At 64.1% G+C, this 17557-nt stretch overlaps 2 protein-coding genes across 6 annotated transcripts; one reads left to right on the top strand and one right to left on the bottom strand.

Moving 5' to 3' along the window:
* The first annotated feature begins 2600 nt into the window (after nt 1-2600).
* On the top strand, nt 2601-5997 carry ZDHHC12 (zinc finger DHHC-type palmitoyltransferase 12). Of its 3 annotated transcripts, none has more exons than XM_028516321.2 (5): nt 2601-2753; nt 4268-4404; nt 4748-4825; nt 5027-5190; nt 5357-5997. In XM_028516321.2, the coding sequence occupies exons 1-5, from the start codon at nt 2654-2656 to the stop codon at nt 5685-5687; spliced, it is 810 nt and encodes a 269-aa protein (XP_028372122.1). In that variant the 5' UTR covers nt 2601-2653; the 3' UTR covers nt 5688-5997. The 3 variants fall into 3 exon arrangements, with proteins under 3 accessions (XP_028372122.1, XP_028372107.1, XP_028372130.1); XM_028516306.2 differs by having other exon boundaries at nt 5024-5190; XM_028516329.2 differs by having other exon boundaries at nt 5024-5190; nt 5379-5580.
* Nucleotides 5937-17529, bottom strand: PKN3 (protein kinase N3). 3 transcript variants are annotated; one of them, XM_036022334.1, is made up of 22 exons: nt 17119-17529; nt 14995-15226; nt 14672-14817; nt 14050-14161; nt 13851-13978; nt 13440-13623; nt 11845-11991; nt 11649-11758; nt 11395-11538; nt 10888-10963; nt 10635-10803; nt 10336-10438; nt 10163-10230; nt 9572-9635; nt 9331-9422; nt 8780-8956; nt 8019-8081; nt 7833-7909; nt 7251-7393; nt 7056-7163; nt 6578-6658; nt 5937-6467 (listed from the first exon to the last, which is right to left on the bottom strand). In XM_036022334.1, the coding sequence occupies exons 1-22, from the start codon at nt 17140-17142 to the stop codon at nt 6255-6257; spliced, it is 2661 nt and encodes an 886-aa protein (XP_035878227.1). In that variant the 5' UTR covers nt 17143-17529; the 3' UTR covers nt 5937-6254. The 3 variants fall into 3 exon arrangements, with proteins under 3 accessions (XP_035878227.1, XP_035878225.1, XP_035878226.1); XM_036022333.1 differs by lacking the exon at nt 17119-17529 and adding an exon at nt 15514-15917 and having other exon boundaries at nt 6255-6467; XM_036022332.1 differs by lacking the exon at nt 17119-17529 and adding an exon at nt 15514-15917 and having other exon boundaries at nt 6233-6658.
* Between the last annotated feature and the right edge of the window lie 28 nt (nt 17530-17557).

The raw sequence follows: 17557 nt of genomic DNA, 5'->3' as shown, positions 1-17557 counted from the left end.
GCCAACTCCGGACACAGTGGGTCTGAGGAGGCCGACGCTCCCCAGCCCTTTGTGCCGACCCACTTCCCCGGGTCTGCTCAAGCGCCCGCCAGCTCCCTCTTCAAAACCCCGGTCACCGATCGCTTCTGGTCTCTTGGCTAAAATCAAGGGCAGCGTCTGCTCTTTTTACTTTTATTGTTCATTGTGTGCCCACCACCCACAGTCAAATCATCTTCTGTCACCAATATTTGGCCCCTTTTCCCTTTACTGCCCGCCCCACCCCCAGTGCCTGTGCCTGTCAGTGAGTAACGCCCAGTCACCTCTGTACAAACTAAAGTGGCACTTGGTTCACTCTGGGCCCCTTGCCCGGCCACCACAGTATATTACTGATTAAAACCTGCCCGAACCCCTGTAACTAGTGTCCGGCTTTGTTTCTCTGTGACCCCAGCGCAGTCAGCCATCAGAGCGTCAGGATTTTTTAAGTGGATCACAAGCTAGCGTTCCCCCCACTCAGCTAAGCCACACCGCACAGCAGTAATCGAGGCTGAGTTGAGTGGCATGCTGACTGCTGATTGCTGACCGGTGTGGCTCATTTGTTCGGGTTTCATCCTGCAAAGCAAAAGTCTGCTGGTCGGAAGCCCAGTCCGGGCACATGCCTGGGTTGTAGGTTCGGTCCCCGGGTTGGGGTGCATACAAGAGGCAACTGATCGCTGTTTCTCTCTTTCATTGCTGTTTCTCTCTCTTTCTCCTTCCCTTCTCCTCTCTCTAAAAATAAAGAAATAAAATCTTTTTTAAAAAAGACTGAGTAGTAAGTGACAGACACCCAACTCAAAGACCCTACCCAGGTTACTCAAAAGTGGGAGGGAACTCATCAACTAATGCAGCTGGGGAACCTAGAGCTAATACCACCTTCAGGCATAGCTGGATCTAGGGGCCCAGACAATGTTAAGGCTGTCTCTCATACCCTCTTCAGTGCTGCTTCCCTGTGTCTCTTTATAAAATGTCCTCATCCTCTCCTGCCACAGTCTCTCTCTGCATTGCCCTTATACCTGATTTCTGCTTGAAATCCAAAAGCACGCCCCTTTCTCTCCCAGCAGCTGTACAGTAGTCGCACGAAATTTTGGCTCTGCCGAGTCACATGCCCACCTATGAGGACCAATCCTTGGGGACAATGATATAGGGAACTGGTCTGGCCTTCTGGAGCAGGGATGTAGACTTATTTTCACCGGGGGCCACATCAGCCTCGTGGTTGCCTTCAAAGGGCTGAATGTAATTTCTACTCCTTCACTCTTTTTTTTTTTTTTAAGATTTTATTTATTTATTTTTTTTTTTTTAGGGAGGGAAGGGAGGGAGAAAGAGAGAGAGAGAGAGAGAGAGAGAGAGAGAGAGAAACATCAATGTGCGGTTGCTGGGGGTTATGGCCTGCAACCCAGGAATGTACCCTGGCTGGGAATTGAACCTGGGACACTTTGGTTCCCAGCCCGCACTCAATCCACTGAGCTACGCCAGCCAGGGCTCCTTCACTCTTAAGGGGTAGTTTCAACTCCTTAAGAGTGAAGGAGTAGTTACATTTACACAGTCCTAAAGTCATTTTGGCCCGTGGTGAAAATGAGTTTGACACCCCTGTTCTAGAGTCATGTGCCCACAGTGGCTTCCCACCACCCTGTGGAGGGAGGGACCAGGCCGTTCACAACCACATGGACTGGGGAAGAGTCAGTTCCCCAATGGAGAGAGGAACAGCAAGAGCTGACGAAAATAAGAGGTGTCCAAAGAGGATTACTGCAGGAGCTGGGGTGGGGGCAGTCTGATGCAGGGGAAAGGCAGAGCTGAAGAAGGAGGTGCTGGGGGCACAGTTGGAGTTGGAACCTTGAATGACAAAGGCTCAGGCCCCGCCAGTCCGCCTGGCAGGGTGTAGGTGTGGGCTTAGACAGTCCTGTGCTGGACAGTGTATTTCCATTATCCAGTCTTCCCAGCCACCTTGCGAGGGGATGCTATTACCATCTCTGTTACATAAACAGAAACCAGAGCTCGGAGGAGTTCAGTGATTTGCCCAGGCTCACGCAGATAGGAAGGGGCAGTGCTGGCATTTCTGACCCTGACCCAAATCGGGCCCCTCATAGCCAGAATCCACACCACGGACCTCCACTTTGCTCTCCTCCCGTTTACAATGTCTGATCATTAATAATGTAGCAAGGAGGTAAGAATGTCACCAATGAGCAACCTTGGGCGAGTGCTGTCCCTCTGAGTTATCACATCCTTGAACCGCGCACAATTCCGCAGCAGGGAATCAAAACAAACACCTGGATATTTGAAGCGCCCACGGAGCGGTACGCATGCGCGAGGCTGTGGGGTTGCGGAGAGGGGTGGAAGCTCAGTGGGGCGGGATCGAGACTCGCCACTGCTCCAGCTTCCGAAAGTTACCTGTGTGGTAAGGACTGCGGGTGGGGGTGGTTACCGGCTACGCACGCGCGCCGGCCACGCCCTCAGCCTGTTCAGGCACCTGTTGGCTCGAGGGCCTACTCGGCCGCAGCTGTCACCCAATAGGCGGCCTCTCTGTCCCAATATGGCCCCGCCCACCTCCAACATCCGCCAATCCCCGGTGAGCCGCGGTCCCTCTCCTGGGAGGGCCCGCCCCTCTAAGCGCTTCTTCCGGGTGGGGCCCCGGGCCGAGGCTATGGCGCCCTGGGCGCTCCTCAGCCCTGGGGTCCTGGTACGGACCGGGCACACTGTGCTGACCTGGGGGATCACGCTGGTGCTCTTCCTGCACGACACCGGTGAGCCGGACCCCGCGCCACCCCGGACCCACCCGATCCCCCGTGGTTCCCGAGACGTTTGAGTCTCTCTGGGTCCCCTGCCCAAGCTTCAGAGACCCTGGGATTCAACCCATCTCCGCCAGCCCCTGAGGCCCCTTCCCCATTTGTCATTGCAAGAGCTTTCCACCGAATACCCAGTCAATCCCTAATTAATCCCAGCATCTTCCCGACCTCTGCCAGATGCCCTGTCCTCCCCAGGACCCATGCGATGGACACCAGGTCTGATGACAGACTCAAGCCCCCATCTCCCCTGATCCAAGGACCCATCCGCTCCTTCCTGGGAATTGACTCCCGACCGTCCCTCCGTGAGATCAAATAGATCAAGGACTGGCGTCACGCCCAGCCCTCTGGCCACTAGCTGCCCAAGTGCGGGCTCCCCATTCTCAGGCAAGAGAACACCTAACAGGGGAGTGGCCTGTCCTCCACGTACGTCCCCATCCTTGCTTCTCGTCCCAGCAGTCCCCATTCACCCCACCAACCCTCCCCCACTCCCATCACCTCTTTAGTCGCCACAGGCTGCCTCCAGCACAAGCTGTCACCTTCCCCCCCCTCACTCTCACCCTCGGCAGCCCCCCACATCTCCCTCCGTGCTTCAGCCTCAGACTTCTCAGACCCTGAGGTGGGAGTGTTCTCACTTTCCCCCTAAGACTTTCTCAAGTCTCCTCCCTGGTCTTTGCCCTTTAGCCTAAAAACCTGTTCGGTCTCCCCATAGAAGGGAATCCCCAACCCCCCACCTCTGCTCCCTTTGGCAATCAAGGGGTGCCATGGTTGTTTGCTCTGCTGTCTGGCTGTCTCCCACCCTGCACCCCTTAGCTTCTGCACCCCCGCCCCACCCCCACCAACCCTCAGTCGCCTCCGTGGGCTGGACCCTTCCCAGCCTGGGCTGCCTTTGTGGCCCTCTTTGCAGCATCTAAGCATCCAAGCCTGCCGGCCCCACCGTCCTGTGTCTCTGTCCCACGGGCATCTCAGACCTGGTGGAGCCAGAGGCGGGGACCCCTCCTTCCTCTCCCCCACATCCGGTCAGGCCTGGTCCCTTCACCCCCGTACCCTCATCTGTCCATGCCCTGTCCACTCATCCTACCTGTGCCCCGGTCCAGCCATCTTCCTCTCCCTCCTGGGGAGCCCTCTGTGCCCCGAGGCTTGCGCTCTGATCCATCTTCTCTCCATCGGGAAGGTTTCCAGAAACAGGTCTGACCCTGTACCCTTCCGTGATTCCCCGCTGCCCCCCAGAGAGTACAGATGAACTTTTTTTTGGGAGGGGGGCTGGTCCTGAACTTCTGTACCTTATGCAGCAGATACATCTGACCACTCACCAAAACCTGTCTCCAGGCCTTACCAAAACCTGTCTCTAGGCCTTTGCTCAGCCAGGGACACACTCCCCACCTCCAGCTGCACCCGCCCCCAAATGCACCTTCCCCCACACACCCCCTTGTTCAGCCCAGCCAGGCCTCACCGTCCTCCTCTGGCCTCCCCAGCGCTGCGGCAGTGGGAAGAACAGGGGGAGCTGCTCCTGCCCCTCACCTTCCTGCTCCTCGTGCTGGGCTCCCTGCTGCTCTACCTGGCCGTGTCGCTCATGGACCCCGGCTACGTGAACGTCCAGCCCCAGCCCCAGGTAACCAGGGGGCCCCTGGGGACCTGAACCTCTCTCTCCTCCTACCAACATGGGATCTTAGGACCAGTAACAGTCTCATTCCAGGCTCCGCGGGGAGAGCTTTTCTGGGGCATCTCAGTGCATCCTCTTGCCAGCCCTAGAGCCCCATCCAACAGTGAGGACATGGCCAAGGCCCAGAGAGGGTGTGCAACTGGCAAAGGTCACACAGTCTGGCTCGGTCCAGGGCATTGTGATCTCTCTGCTCTACCACCTCCATTATACATGGGATGGGCCCCAAGATGTTCCTACCCGTACCATCTGCCTCCCAAGGGGCCCTATCTTATGCTCTGCCCCCCGTTTTCAGGAGGAGGCCAAGGAGGAGCAGACAGCCATGGTCCCTCAGGTGGTGCCCCTCCGACGCTGCAGATACTGCATGGTGCTGGTGGGTGATGTGGGGACTTCCTGGGGTGGGTCACGGGCAAGGCTGAGACTCTCGGACCTCCCCCTCCCCCTGTGCCTTGGCCACACCTGTCCAGGAAGGCCTCCCGGATTGGGGCCCAGGCTCCTGCCCTCATCCCTTCCCCCACTGTTGGGGCCAGAGGGGAGCTGGCGTCGAGCCCGCCTCCCTGCCTGCCCACAGCAGCCCCTGCGGGCCCGACACTGCAGGGAGTGCCGTCGCTGCGTCCGCCGCTATGACCACCACTGCCCGTGGATGGAGAACTGCGTGGGGGAGCGCAACCACCCGCTCTTCGTGGCCTACCTGGCGCTGCAGCTGGTGGTGCTTGTGTGGGGCCTGTACCTGGCATGGTGGGTCCCACCGCTGCCCTGGTGAGGGTGGGCGGGGGCAGGCTGCACGTGCCCACAGGCGTGTGCAGCCGGGGCTCCCTCTGCAAGGGTCTCAGACCCTCGTCCACGTGGCCTGACCCTCTGGGCTCCCCGAACTCTGGGCCCCCATCCCTGTGCTGCCCTGCAGGTCCGGCCTCCGGTTCTTCCAGCCCTGGGGCCTGTGGCTGCGGTCCAGCGGGCTCCTGTTCGCCACCTTCCTGCTGCTCTCCCTCCTCTCCGTGGTGGCCGGCCTGCTCCTGGTCTCACACCTCTACCTGGTGGCCACCAACACCACCACCTGGGAGTTCGTCTCCTCGCACCGCATTGCCTACCTCCGCCAGCGCCCCGGCAACCCCTTCGACCACGGCCTGACCCGCAACCTCGCCCACTTCTTCTGTGGATGGCCCTCGGGGTCCTGGGAGGCCCTCTGGGCCGAGGAGGAGGAGGAGGAGGGTGAGGGCAGCAGCCAGGCTGTTTAGGGTCACAGGAGGCAGAGCCACCATCTTGTGCCTGAAAACCAGAGGGCTGACCCCGAGCGCCCAGGGCTCCTCACTGCCGCCCTGGCCTCCAGCCTCAAAGCAGAGTGAACAAACGGCAAACCCTGCCTGTGGGGGGCGCTGTGCCTCCAGAGGGGAAGGGGAGGAGGAGGGCCTGTGTGGGGCCAGGGCACCCGCGCCAGGCTTCTGAGAGCTCCCCCCGACCCCTAAGCCAGAATGTCTCCAGCGTGTAGTTTTATACATTTAATAACCCATTAAGCAAGTCAAGTATTAAAAAAAACAAACCAAACCACTCCTCGCTGTGCCACCCTTTCTGGCCCAGGTCTGGCTGGGAGGCAGAGGAGGGGCAGGTGGCGGGGAGGGGACCGCTCTGCCCAGCCCCACGCAGCCCCAGGGCCCCGGCCCGAGTCCCAAGGGCCAGTGAATACCGGGCAAGGCCTGGGCCTCCTGGGCAGGGCGCACAGCCGGGCAGACCGGTGGGCAAGGGAGGCCCTAACCGTCTGGGTGGCACTGGGACACACGGGGGGGCAGGGACGCGGGAGAGGCCCCTCAGGGCTCCAGGAACCGCTCGGACACAAAGTCGAAGTCCCGGAAGGCGGCCTGCTGGCGGGCAGTGAGGGGGCTGCGGGGGTCGGGCGGAGTCAGGGCGGGCGGCAGCCCCGTGAACTCGCCCTCGAAGTAGCGCAGGTCCGTGGGGCCGCAGAGCGTGGGCGCGAAGGGGGGCTGCACGGCGCGGGCGAGCAGGGCCTGCCAGTCGGTGGTCTGGGGACGAGGGCAGAGACGCCTGAGGCCACAAAAACGACTGCCCGGTGGTCTCTCGACCCCTCCCACCGTGCCAGGCCACGGGGACCGCCGCGGCCGCGGCCACTCACCCTGAAGAAAGGCTGCGCCTTGATCTCCTCGGCATCCTGCTCGCCCGCCCCCAGGCGCTGCTCCGGGCACTTCTGGAGGAGCTGGACAGGACGGGTGCTCACCGCGGGCACTCGGCCCGGGCTCTGCCGCCTCCCCGGGGCCCCCCACGAGCCACGGGGCCCCAGAGACGACCGGTGACCACCAGCCTGTGCGCTGGGAGCGGCCGCCCAGCCCAGCCCTGGACCCTGCAGTGATTAGCTTCCCCTTTTTATAAATAAAGTTTTTAAAAATCCTCATCAAAGGATATTGTTCAATGATTTTCAGAGAGAGAGGAAGGGCGAGAGAGAAATATTGACCCATCCCCTTCCATACATGCCCTGACCAGGAATCAAAGCCGAAACCTAGCTATGCACCCTGACCGGGAACCAAAGCCGCAGCCTTCTGGCGTAGGGGACAGCGCTGCAGCCCACCGAGCGCCCCGGCGGGAACAGCGGTTACCTTCTGAATGAGCTCGAGCCCTTGCGCCGACAGGAAGCGGGGGTACGGAGCGTCCGCGTTGACGATGCAGTCGAACACCTCCTCCTCGGTGTCCCCCGGGAACGGGCACTGCGGGAGGGGGGCGCAGCAGGGTGCGTGGGCCGCCCCTTCCCCACCCCGACCTGCGGGCCGCAGCAGCCCAGGTGCAGCACTCACCTCGCCCACCAGCATCTCATACAGCAGCACGCCCAGCCCCCACCAGTCCACGGCCCGCGTGTAGGCCTCCTGGGTCAGCACCTCGGGGGCCAGGAACTCCGGGGTGCCGCAGAAGGTGCTGGTCCGATCCCCAAAGCCGATCCCTGCAAACCCACAGCCACACCAGTGCCGGCTCAGTGTGCCTGGCCCACGGTGACCTCCGTGGTCGTGAGAACCAACAGCCAACCCTTCTGTCCCCACGCCCCGAATCTGTGCCAAGCCCTGCCCCCGACTCTCGGAGGTGGGGATGGTTGTTATGCCATCTGGGGGAGGAGGGAGCTGAGTCCCAGCCAAGCTCACATGTCAAGGTCACAGAGAAAGCGGAACCGAGGGCCTTCTCCCAGCTCTGAGCACAGGCTCTCCCTTGCGCCAAGGGCAAGCTGGGCTCTTTAAGAGCTTGTAGGGCTGGGAAGGAAGCACCCGTGTGTCCAGCTGGTCCCTAGAATGAGGGTGGCGGTGGGGAGGTTTCCCAGGAGACGCCTGCTGGCCTGGGCTGGGTGAGGAAGGCTGGAGGACACAGGGTCCCGGACCGGGGACACCCACCTTCTTTACACAGCCCGAAGTCCGCGATCTTCAGGAAACCCTGGGCATCCAGCAGGAGGTTATCCAGCTTCAGGTCCCTGCGGGGGACGGGGGCAGGTCGAGGGGACCCCTGGGACAGCCGCCCGGGAAGAGGCGGGGCAGCATCTGCTCCCTCACCACTCCCCCTGCACCGCGGGGCCAGGTTACCTGTAAATGATCTTCTTCTCATGTAAGAACTGCAGCCCCAGGACCACACAGGCCAGGTAGAACCTGGAGGGGATGTAGGGGGGGCTCAGGCCCGGGGCTGTGGGGGGGAGGGCAGGGGACCACAAGGATGGCCGAGGCCGGGGGACCCTCAGCTTTCCCCGCCCGAGTCGGATGGGGGACGAGCCGCGCTCTGCCAGGGCTGAGTGTCCTGCAGGGAACAGCCCCGAGACCATCCCAAGGTCGCTGCTGGCCAACAGCACACCCTTCCTGGGAACTTGGACGGTGCCAGGGACGGTGCCCAGCTCTCACACCCTTTTCTCCCTGCCTGCTCCCGGCAGCCGGCATGACTGCCTTCCACCTGAGCACCTGAGACTCCAGGCGAGTGACATGCCTGGGGTCACACGGCTAGTGGCAGAGCGGATGAGCCCAGACGCCAGCGCCTGCTCTCCGACGGACGAGAAGCGACTCCGGCTGCCGGTCACTGGCTGCTCCCTGGCCCCTGGGCTCCGTGAGCCATAAATACTGTGCTCAAGTACGCAACAAGCCTCCGGGACAGTTATTATGAAGCCAACTCATAGCTACACACACTGACGCTCAGAGTCCCAAGTGCTGCGAGAGTCGATAAAAAGAACGTGAACCAAGGCCTCCCGGACACCCTGCTCTTTGCCAATGGGTGCCCGGAGGAAGCAGGGCGGGGGGCCCGGGTGTGGGGACAAGGGGAGGCTTGTTGGGAGAGGCAGACACGAGGAACGGAGACCCACCGGGCCTGGGGCTCCGGGAAAACGTCCTCGTGGATCTGCATCATGAGGTCCCCACCCGGCGCAAACTCCGTCACGAAGCAGGCGTGGCTGGCGGTCTGGAAGCAGGCGAGGAGCGACAGCAGGAAGGGGTGCCCCATGCGGCCCACGGCCTCCAGGATCCGCTTCTCGCAGTACAGGCTGCAGGGAGCGTGGGCTTCAGAGGGAAGGCAAACCTCCTCCCGGTTCCGCCCTGCCGCCCCCCGGGACACCCCTGGCTCAGCGCGCAGAGTGAAGGTTTCTGCGTGTCGGGGGCTCACGTGGATGAGCCTTTAACCTGCACACCCACCGCTGTCCCATTTCACAGGCGAGGAAACTGAGGCGCAGAGATGAGAGGGGACCTGCCCAAGGGCACCCCATTAACGGCGGGTGCTAAGAAGAGAACCCAGGCCTGGCTGGGCCCAGAGAGTCGCCACTTGGAAGCCCCAGGAACCTCCTGGCGCCAAGAGCCCAGGCCAGCCTTCCCGGGGGCCCCCTCCAGGCCAGGTGTCCCCCCGGCTAGGGTCACCGCACACCTCTCCATCTCGTCCCGGCTCAGCACCTCCTGCTTCTTCAGCGCTTTGATGGCGTAGTATTTCCCCGTCCCCTTGAACTGCACCAGCAGGACCTGGGGGGGCAGAGAGAGGCTGGGCTCCAGTGGGCAGCACAGGGGAGCCTTTACACACCCCCACCCACTATCCGACGACCACGGTGCCCTCCCAGCTCGTGTGCCGAGGGCTGCCCTCCCTCTCCACCGCACCCTCCTCCGTCCACTACCTTCCCGAAGTGTCCCCGGCCCAGCACGGCCAAGCAGCGGAAGTCCTGGAGCCGGGGCGGTTTCCTGCAAGAGAGGGGGCGGCACAGGAAGCCCCCTGGGACGAGGGCTGGGCCTCCACCACGAGCTGCTCCCAACCCTCTCCGGCCGGTCCGGCCTGCCCCCACGAGCAGGCCCGGAGAGCCTGGGTGGGGCTCCTAGGACAGCAGGTGCCTGGAGTCCGGCGTACAGCTGCAGCTCCATAATGCTGGCTCAGCCCTGGCTGGGCAGTTCCGTGGGTTAGAGCGCCACGCTGATCCGCCCAAGTTGCAGATTCCCCGATCGGGGCACGTACAAGAATTAACCAGTGAGTGTGTAAATACGTGGAACAACAAATCAATGTTTCTCTCTCTCTCTCTGACATCAATCAATAAAAATCTTTAATGATGATGATGATAATAATAATAATAATAATAATGTTGGTTCAGAGAGTCAGAACCTGAGGGCAACCCAGTGAGTCTGCCCAGCAGCGCGGGGCGATGTGGGAATGGATACCCGAACCCCCGATCGAGCAGACAATGTCTCAGACAGGAGGGTGAGCCCGGCAAGGGTACCTGACGGCTGAGGCTGGCGGTGCCGGCCGGGGTCGGGTCCTGGGCTCCATGTGGGGGCGTTTGGTGCGCTGTGAGGGCAGAGGGGCTCAGGGCAGGGCTGGGCTGCCTTCCTCTCTCCCTCCGGCCCGGCCGCCCCCAGCCCAGCACCCCCAGGGCCAGCAGCCCCCCCTCACCGGCGTCTCCTCGAGGGCTGGCTCCCGGGGCAGGTAGAGGCGCGGGGGCTTGGGGGGGGGACTCATCTCGTCTCCCAAGGGGGTCTTCTTGGGTGGGACATTACTGTGAGGAGGAAGCAGACATGGGGTGGGGCACAGGCAGATGGAATAGCTGTGGTGGGGGGAGGGGGGGGACACACAGCCGTGCGGAGAGAGAGGGTGAGAAGGGGAGCAACAGGGACGGACAGACAGACACCGACAGCCCCCCGGAGAGGCAGACCACAGAGCCGCAGGCGGTCTGGGGTGAGGCGGCTCCTCACCTGGGAGAGGCAGGGGAGGCGGCCCCCCGAGGTGTGGCCGGGGTCTGGGGGCACCCTTTGGGAGGGCTGATCGTGCTCGGGGAGCTGCAGGGGGGCAGCAGGTTCATGACCAAGCGCCCCCAGGCTGCCATGCTGAGGTTCATCTGGGAAGCCCTCAGGAAGTCCTGACCTGGAACAAAGCGGGGTTCAGTCCCGGGGCCCCCCCGACACCCCTGCCCTCTCCCCTACACGCACCGTCCTCTCCTGTCCATACCCCTGCGCTTCGAGAAAATCCGTTTCTGCCTCTGCAGCCGGGGCCTCCTCTCAATGACAGGGTCGCAGAAGGTTACCTGTGGGGGCAGAGGGCGGGGCTGAAGGCCAGTCCCCTCCCGCCCCGCCTGCCGTGGGCACCCCCCCCACCCCGGCTCCAGGGTCCCAGCCTGAGCCCCCAGCGTCAACAGTGCAAGAGCCAGAAGGGCCCAGAGAGATGGATTCCGCGTCTTCATCGGAAACAGTGGGGAAACTGAGGCCCAGAGAAGCGAGGCACTTGTCCAGGCTCACGCATGGAGCAGGATGGTCAGGACAACGGCTCAGGCTTCCAGAGTCCCAGGAGGCTTGCAGAGTGGCCTGGGGATCTGTTCCGGGAGCCCCCCTCCCTCCGGGTCCCCATTTCCACTCCTCTGCTCGGAGCGGAGGGCGGGGTAACACAGTCTCCAAGGCTGCCCTAGCTCTGATGGAGCCAAGGAGCCCACAAGGTCAGAAGGCAGGGGTCAGCGGGCACCTGGGCAAAGAGCAGCCCCTGGGGCACCAGGCTGAGGGTCAGCTGGTGACAGGCATTGTCCAGGAAGTCCTCCAGCCGCAGGAAGGCCACGCCGCACAGCTGTCGCCAGTCCCGCCAGCGCACCCCGACCTCCAGCTCTCGGGCCTGCGTCAGAAAGGTCAGGCTGGAGACGGGGCGTGATGCCAGCCTCTGCCCGGCTGGCCTTCCGCCACGCATCCCGAGGTCACCCCCGGCCTCACAAGGGCCAGCCTCACCCGCTCCAGGGGGATGACAAAGGTCTGGTCCCAGGACTGCCTGGCCACCGGCCCCCAACCCGTCTGGCCCACGGGACGATTGTCCACCTTCAGCACGGCCAGCACCTCACCTGCAGGGCCAGAACCAGGGCTCAGGGCAGGCCGGGACCGGGGGTCCTTTGCTTCCCCCCACAACTCCCTGCAGCCCCCTACTCACTGGCCAGCTCGCCTCCGCCACGCTGCTGCCTGGTCCTGCCCCGAAGCCAGCCCGGCGAGGGGCTCCCGGCTAGCGCAGCCACGGGGGACCGGCCGGGCACAGCTGTCAGCAGCTGCTCACAGCCCAGGAGGCGGACCTGCAGCGTCCCTGTGAGAGCACGGGGGGAGGGGGAGATGTCGTCAGGTGCCATCCTCCCAAGGCCACCACCAGTGGGTCCCTGGAGCCTGAGAAAGGCTCCCTTCTCCAGGAGACGACTGAGCCACAGCCTACCCACGGGAGGCCTTTGCTGCTTCTGCCACCCTCCGTGCGGACCGGCCGCCCCGCCCCTCCCAAGCTTGGACCATGAGGTGGGGGCAGCAGGGACCCACAGGCAAAGGAGCGAGACTCAGACCTCAGCCAGGCCGCATGGAGCCACCGTGTGTTGCGCCGTGCTGCCCCAGGTGCAGGACCCGGGGTGGGGGAGGGGCCCGAGGCACCAATGAGAGCTTGGGGAGCAGGAAGCCTGGCTGCCCGTCCTCCTCAGGCCCAGTCTCCCCATCTGTCCAGAGGCCATGAGCCCCGGCTCCGTCCCACCTCCCACAAGGGGTACAAAGAGTGTCTGCCCAGCAAGGGGACTCATGTTTAGGGCCGCTAGACTTTGTCCCTCAAAGGGGAGAAGAAGCAGCAGGACACCAGCCCTTTCTGAGGAAATAAACGGGGCCGAGGAGCACCCTTCAGAGTCCAGGCCTGCGGGGGTTACTCGCTGAGGGACCTTGTCCAAAGGCAGCGGCCCGGGTTGGAGAGGATTCTCTTGGGAAGCACAGGGAACGAAGGTGTTGGGCCAGGACGCGGGATATGCAGGGGCCCCGAGCAGCTCACTTCGAGGCCTCTAACACACCATTTCCCCGGCCCTTCTCGGCTCGTCCATCTGGCCAAACCCCGCACGCTCTTCGAGGCTGAGCTCAGACACCGTCTCCTCCAGCAAGTGTTCCTGACTCCCCGGGGCCAGGGGAGGGGCCCACCCAGCCCCTGAACCTCCCCTTCTCAGCTCGGCTTGCAGGGGGATCACCCTGTGTGCCCCGCCTCGCCCCCGCACCATCCCTGAGCAGGAAGGCGCGGGCCCTTCTCGCTGACTCTGTGTCCCAAGCGGGAAGCTCAGAGCTCCCAAAGCCGGCGCTCCGAGATTAGCGACTGACTGCAATTTGGCTGCCACTAGACGGAGACGGGTCCAGCTTGGGATCAGAAAGGGCTCTGTACTAGTCCACGCTGCCCAGGGCTGTGAGCTCCCTACCGCTGGCGCCTTAAGCGTTACCATGGTTACTCGTTAAAATAATCGCTTCACTGACGGAGCGCTAACTGCGCCCGCAGAGCGCACGCCACGTGCGACAGACGGCCCACTGCACTCGCACAGCAACCCCATGCCGCAGGTGCTGGCACCGCCCCCATTTCACAGATGGGTAAACCGAGGTTTGCGGAAAGGGTGTCAACCGCCCGGGGCCACACAGCGAGAGGGGGGGTGGGGCCAGGAACTCTTCTCCGAAGTCCTCCCCCATCGTATTTCAGAGTCCCTTCTGGAAGGGAAGGAGAGCTCTGAGGTGGAAGGGACCCCCGGCTACCTGTTACTGCGGTGGGCTTTACAAGCATCCCTGCGGGTGGAGGGTTCCCAGACGCAGCCGTCCGCAGCTCCCGGGCCACTCTGCCACGCAGGGGGTGGGCAGGAGGCAGCCCTTCCAGCAGCTGCTCCAAGGCCAGCCGCAGGAGGTCCAGCTTCTGGGAGGACTCCTGGAGCTGGGCCTGAGCCTGCAGAGGGGACACAGGCCCGTGGGGCATGGGGACATAGGGGCGGTGCCTCAGGCCACCTGTAGACACCCCCGTGAGGTCTAGGCAGAAGGGGTCTCCTGTTTCCCCACTGCCACCCCGCACGGCCACAGCCACGTCACCTCCCGCCACTGCAGAGGGTGAACGGGAACAAGGAGACACTCCGAGAGGAGTGACCACCGGGGGGTGGGGGGGGGCGATGGTCTGACCTCGGCCAGCGCCTTGCGGTCCTGCGTTCGTCGGCTGCCCAGCAGCTTCACCACGTTCTTGGCGCCCTTGGCCACGGCAGCCTCGATGCGCAGTCGGTGCCTCAGCTCCTCCGCCAGCAGCTCGGGACCTGGGGGGAGGGTCAGCCCTCAGGCCCGTGCCCTGCGCGGCCCTGCCCGTCCCTGCTTCTCAAGGCCTCACCTGGCGCGGGGGACCCACTGGCCTCCAGGCTGCTGATCTTCATGCGCAGCAGGGCCACCTTCAGCTGGCTGTCCCGCAGCATCTGCTGGGCAGCTGCCAGGAGCTTCCGCCCCTAGGGGGTCGTGACACGCGCTGGCCCAGAGCCTCCTGGGTCAGACCAGGGGCTGCGGCCAAGCCTCCCCCATGGGGCCGGGAGCGAGGCCAAGTCTCCCTCAGTAGGCCAGATAAGGAGCCAAGGCTCCCTGGTGAGACAGGTCTGGGGCAGAGCCTCCCCGGGAGACCAGATAAGGGCTGAGGTCAAGCCTCCTCCACCCTATCAGGACTGAGCTCCCCACACCGGGCTGGGGCCGGGGCTGGGGCCGGGGCTGGGGCCCGGCCTTCCCCGCCAGACTGGGAGCTTGTGTAGTGGCTTATCTGTTAGAGTGGGGTGAGAGCCGTGCCTTTCCCCACCAAGCTGGGATCTGGGGCTGTGCCTCTCCCATCGGACTGAGGTTTAGGGCTGTGTCTGCCTCCTAGGGTCAGTGGCCGGGTGACAGTTCCCTTTCCGATCAGAGGCTGGAACAGCTGCCCCCCAAGTCAGCTCAGAGCCAAATCTCTCCGCCTCAGAGCCCAGGAGCCTTACCTTGGGCGTGCCGCTGGCATAGGTGTGGGTCATGTTCTCGGCGCCCTGCTTCACCTTCAGCTCCACCTGCAGCTGCCTCCGGAGAGCCTCCAGGTGCCGGGCCCTCGGCTGCTCCGCCGGAGGCTGGGGTCCTGGGGCCACGGGTTCTGTTGGCGCGAAATGCGGGACCCGTGAACCCCTTGCCCACCTGGGGCAGCCCAGCTCTCTCCTCCCTCCCGTCCTGGACGGGGGGCTGCCCGAGGAGGCTCTGCGAGTGGTGAGTGGTCCAGCCGGGGAGCTGGGCTGGCCCCAGGGCCTCCCATCCCCGGGGGTCGCGCACCCACCAGCCGCGGGGCCGGGCAGCAGGATGCGGGTGTGGAGCTCCTGCAGCTCCCCGTGCAGCTGCTCCAGACGGCGGTTGGAGGACCGGAGCAGCTGCTGCACGTGGCCCAGGTGGCGGCGGTCCGTGGCCACCCGCCGCAGGTTCTCCACGCCCTCCTTGATTTTCAGCTCCTTCTGGATGGCCCGGCGGATCACCTCTTTCTCATCCTCCGGCGGCCGCCGGCCCGGCCCAGGCTGCTGCGGAACGGCAGAGGAGCAAGCCCCTCAGTTCCCGCTGCCACCAGCCTCAGCTCACCGGACGGTGGGGGTGGGGGGGCGGCGCGACGGCACCCAGGACCCCCACTCGGGGTTTGGGAAGCGCCTGGGGCTGCAGAGCTAGCACCCCTAGGCCGGTGGGAACCCTGGGCTCTGTATGCACCCAGCCCAGGCGCCTCTGCTCTGCGTCAGAGAGAAGGGTGAAGGGAAAACCCGTCAGGCGTATGTGGTGCTACTGGGCGTCAGGGTCTGACAGCTCTGCGCACATGAGCTTGTCTATCCCGACGGCAACCCCAGGAGGTGGGCGCAGTTACCATCCCCACCGAAACGGTGAGAAGACAGACACAGAGCGAGGTTGCGTGACCTGCCCCAGGTCACCACTCGGAGGAGACGCCACCCCCTCTGGGGCCCCCGCCCCTCCCTGTCAGCCACGCTTCATCGTGCCGCTGCTGTAAGGATGGGGGGTTCGGGGGAAGATTTGGGGCCAGAGAAGAGGCTAGGGATCCACTCGAGCTCAGGGGCGGCTGGAGGCCTGAGCAGGGATCAGGACTGGTCCCCTGATGCCTCAGGCGGCAAAGCAGAGACACGCAGAAGGACTGGGAAGGTCTCCGGGGACCCACCGCCAGCCCAGCGCCCAGGAGGAAGTAGGTTTTCTCATGACTTCACCCCAGAGGCCCTTTCAAACCCGGGGTGCCGAAGCTGACCTCAGCGCAGGGTAACCCACAGGTTACCTCCCAGGGACTCTCGCACCTTACCTCTCGGCTCGCCATCTCCTAAGCCCAGTGGAAGGGTGGCCACCCCGGCCTCAGGGACACCCCCCACCCCAGGCCTCTGTGCCCTGCTGGCCGGGCAGGCACAGGGGAGGGGTGGGGCTCAGGAAATCCTTTGCCGGCTCTAGGCGAGAAGGCCAGAGCCAAAAGCCTGAGCAAACAAAGATCCCATGGAGCTGGGGGCCCGGCCACCGGGGTCCTGAGTCACCCAGCCCGCCGCTGCTGGGCGGAGGTTCACAGGAAATAGGAAAATGTGTACAAGTCCCCGCTGGAACAGGCGAAGGGACCTCCGGAGGAAGGGGGCGGGCAGGAGAAAGCAGCCCTGAAGGCTGCCTAAGCACTTGGGGTGGGGGGGGAGCAGCACTCAAGGAGCCAGGGTGGGGGCCACCTCACCCTTGAGCACGGCCCAGGCTCCGTCTGCTCTGGGCTGGACTCCTCCTGCTCGGTGAACGCACACCTCCCCCATTTGCTCCGGACTAGAACGCCATCTCTTCCTCCCCAACAACAGATCTGCACACAGCCTTGGCCCCCGTACCCACGCGCCTATTGCCCAGGTCTGGCAGGAACCCGATCCCCTCACCTTAGGGCTGGAACCCTCTGGGTACCCGCAGGTTCGCGCCCAGGCGCTGAGCCGGGCGCCTGCGCCTGGAGACCACACTCCTCGCGGGCCGTATTCTCTGGGAAGGACCCCCACCCACCCAAGGGCGCACAAGGGCCCCTTCTCCCGCTAGGTCGCTCCCGAATGCGTCCGCACGGACCTCCCTTTTGCTTTTCCTCACTGATTCCCATTGGCCTTCGAGTCCTACCTGAAAGAAACTATTTTAGGAAACTTTGGGGCCCACCCTGGTGACTCTGGCCGAGAATTCAGACGAGCTCAAAGGCTGGCCTGGCTGGAAGTTGTGAGTCACTTGGAGTGATTTGGGGACGTTTCCAGGGCATGAACGACTTACCCCCAGTGCGCAGCTAAGCCCTGCGAAGGGGTAGGGGGACACGGGGCAGGAGCTGGGAAGGGACGCAGGGCGAGGTTGGGGACACCGCCGGAGGCTCCCCCCGCCCCCCTCGGCCCGCACCCGCAGCCCGGCCTCTCCCGGAGCCGTTCACCTGCCGCGGCGCCCCCTCCTCCATGGCGCCACTCCGACTGCTCGGCCCCTCCTTCCACCAGCCGGGTTCCGGAAGCCCCGGCCCCTCCGCCGAGACTTTCAAAACTTGAAACTTCCCGGGAAGCGGCGCCGGAGCCGCGGGATCGGGCGCCCCCTCCCGAGGTCCGCTGGCCTTTCAGGTACCTGGGATCAGCGCCGCCACTCGGCCGCGCCAGGTCGGCTCTCGGGACTCCATCCCGAACCCGAGGCCCCAGCGCCTCCCCCGGGTCCGGCGTTCCCTGGGGTTTCGGACCCCGCGCCCCCTCTCCGGAGGCGGTAGTTCCCTCTCGGTGGCACTGACCCCCGTCCCGGGTTAGAAGGGCAAGAAGGGGCATTTCCCGCGCTGGGGCTCTCCGGTCGCCCCGCCGCGTGCTTAGAGGGGCGGGTCCGAGTGGAGACAG

This window comes from Phyllostomus discolor, chromosome 3 (genome assembly GCF_004126475.2).
Source record: "Phyllostomus discolor isolate MPI-MPIP mPhyDis1 chromosome 3, mPhyDis1.pri.v3, whole genome shotgun sequence".
Classification (NCBI taxonomy): domain Eukaryota; kingdom Metazoa; phylum Chordata; class Mammalia; order Chiroptera; family Phyllostomidae; genus Phyllostomus; species Phyllostomus discolor.
The sequence above is the reverse complement of the archived record's forward strand: the minus strand, read 5'-3'. Positions and strand labels throughout refer to the sequence as shown.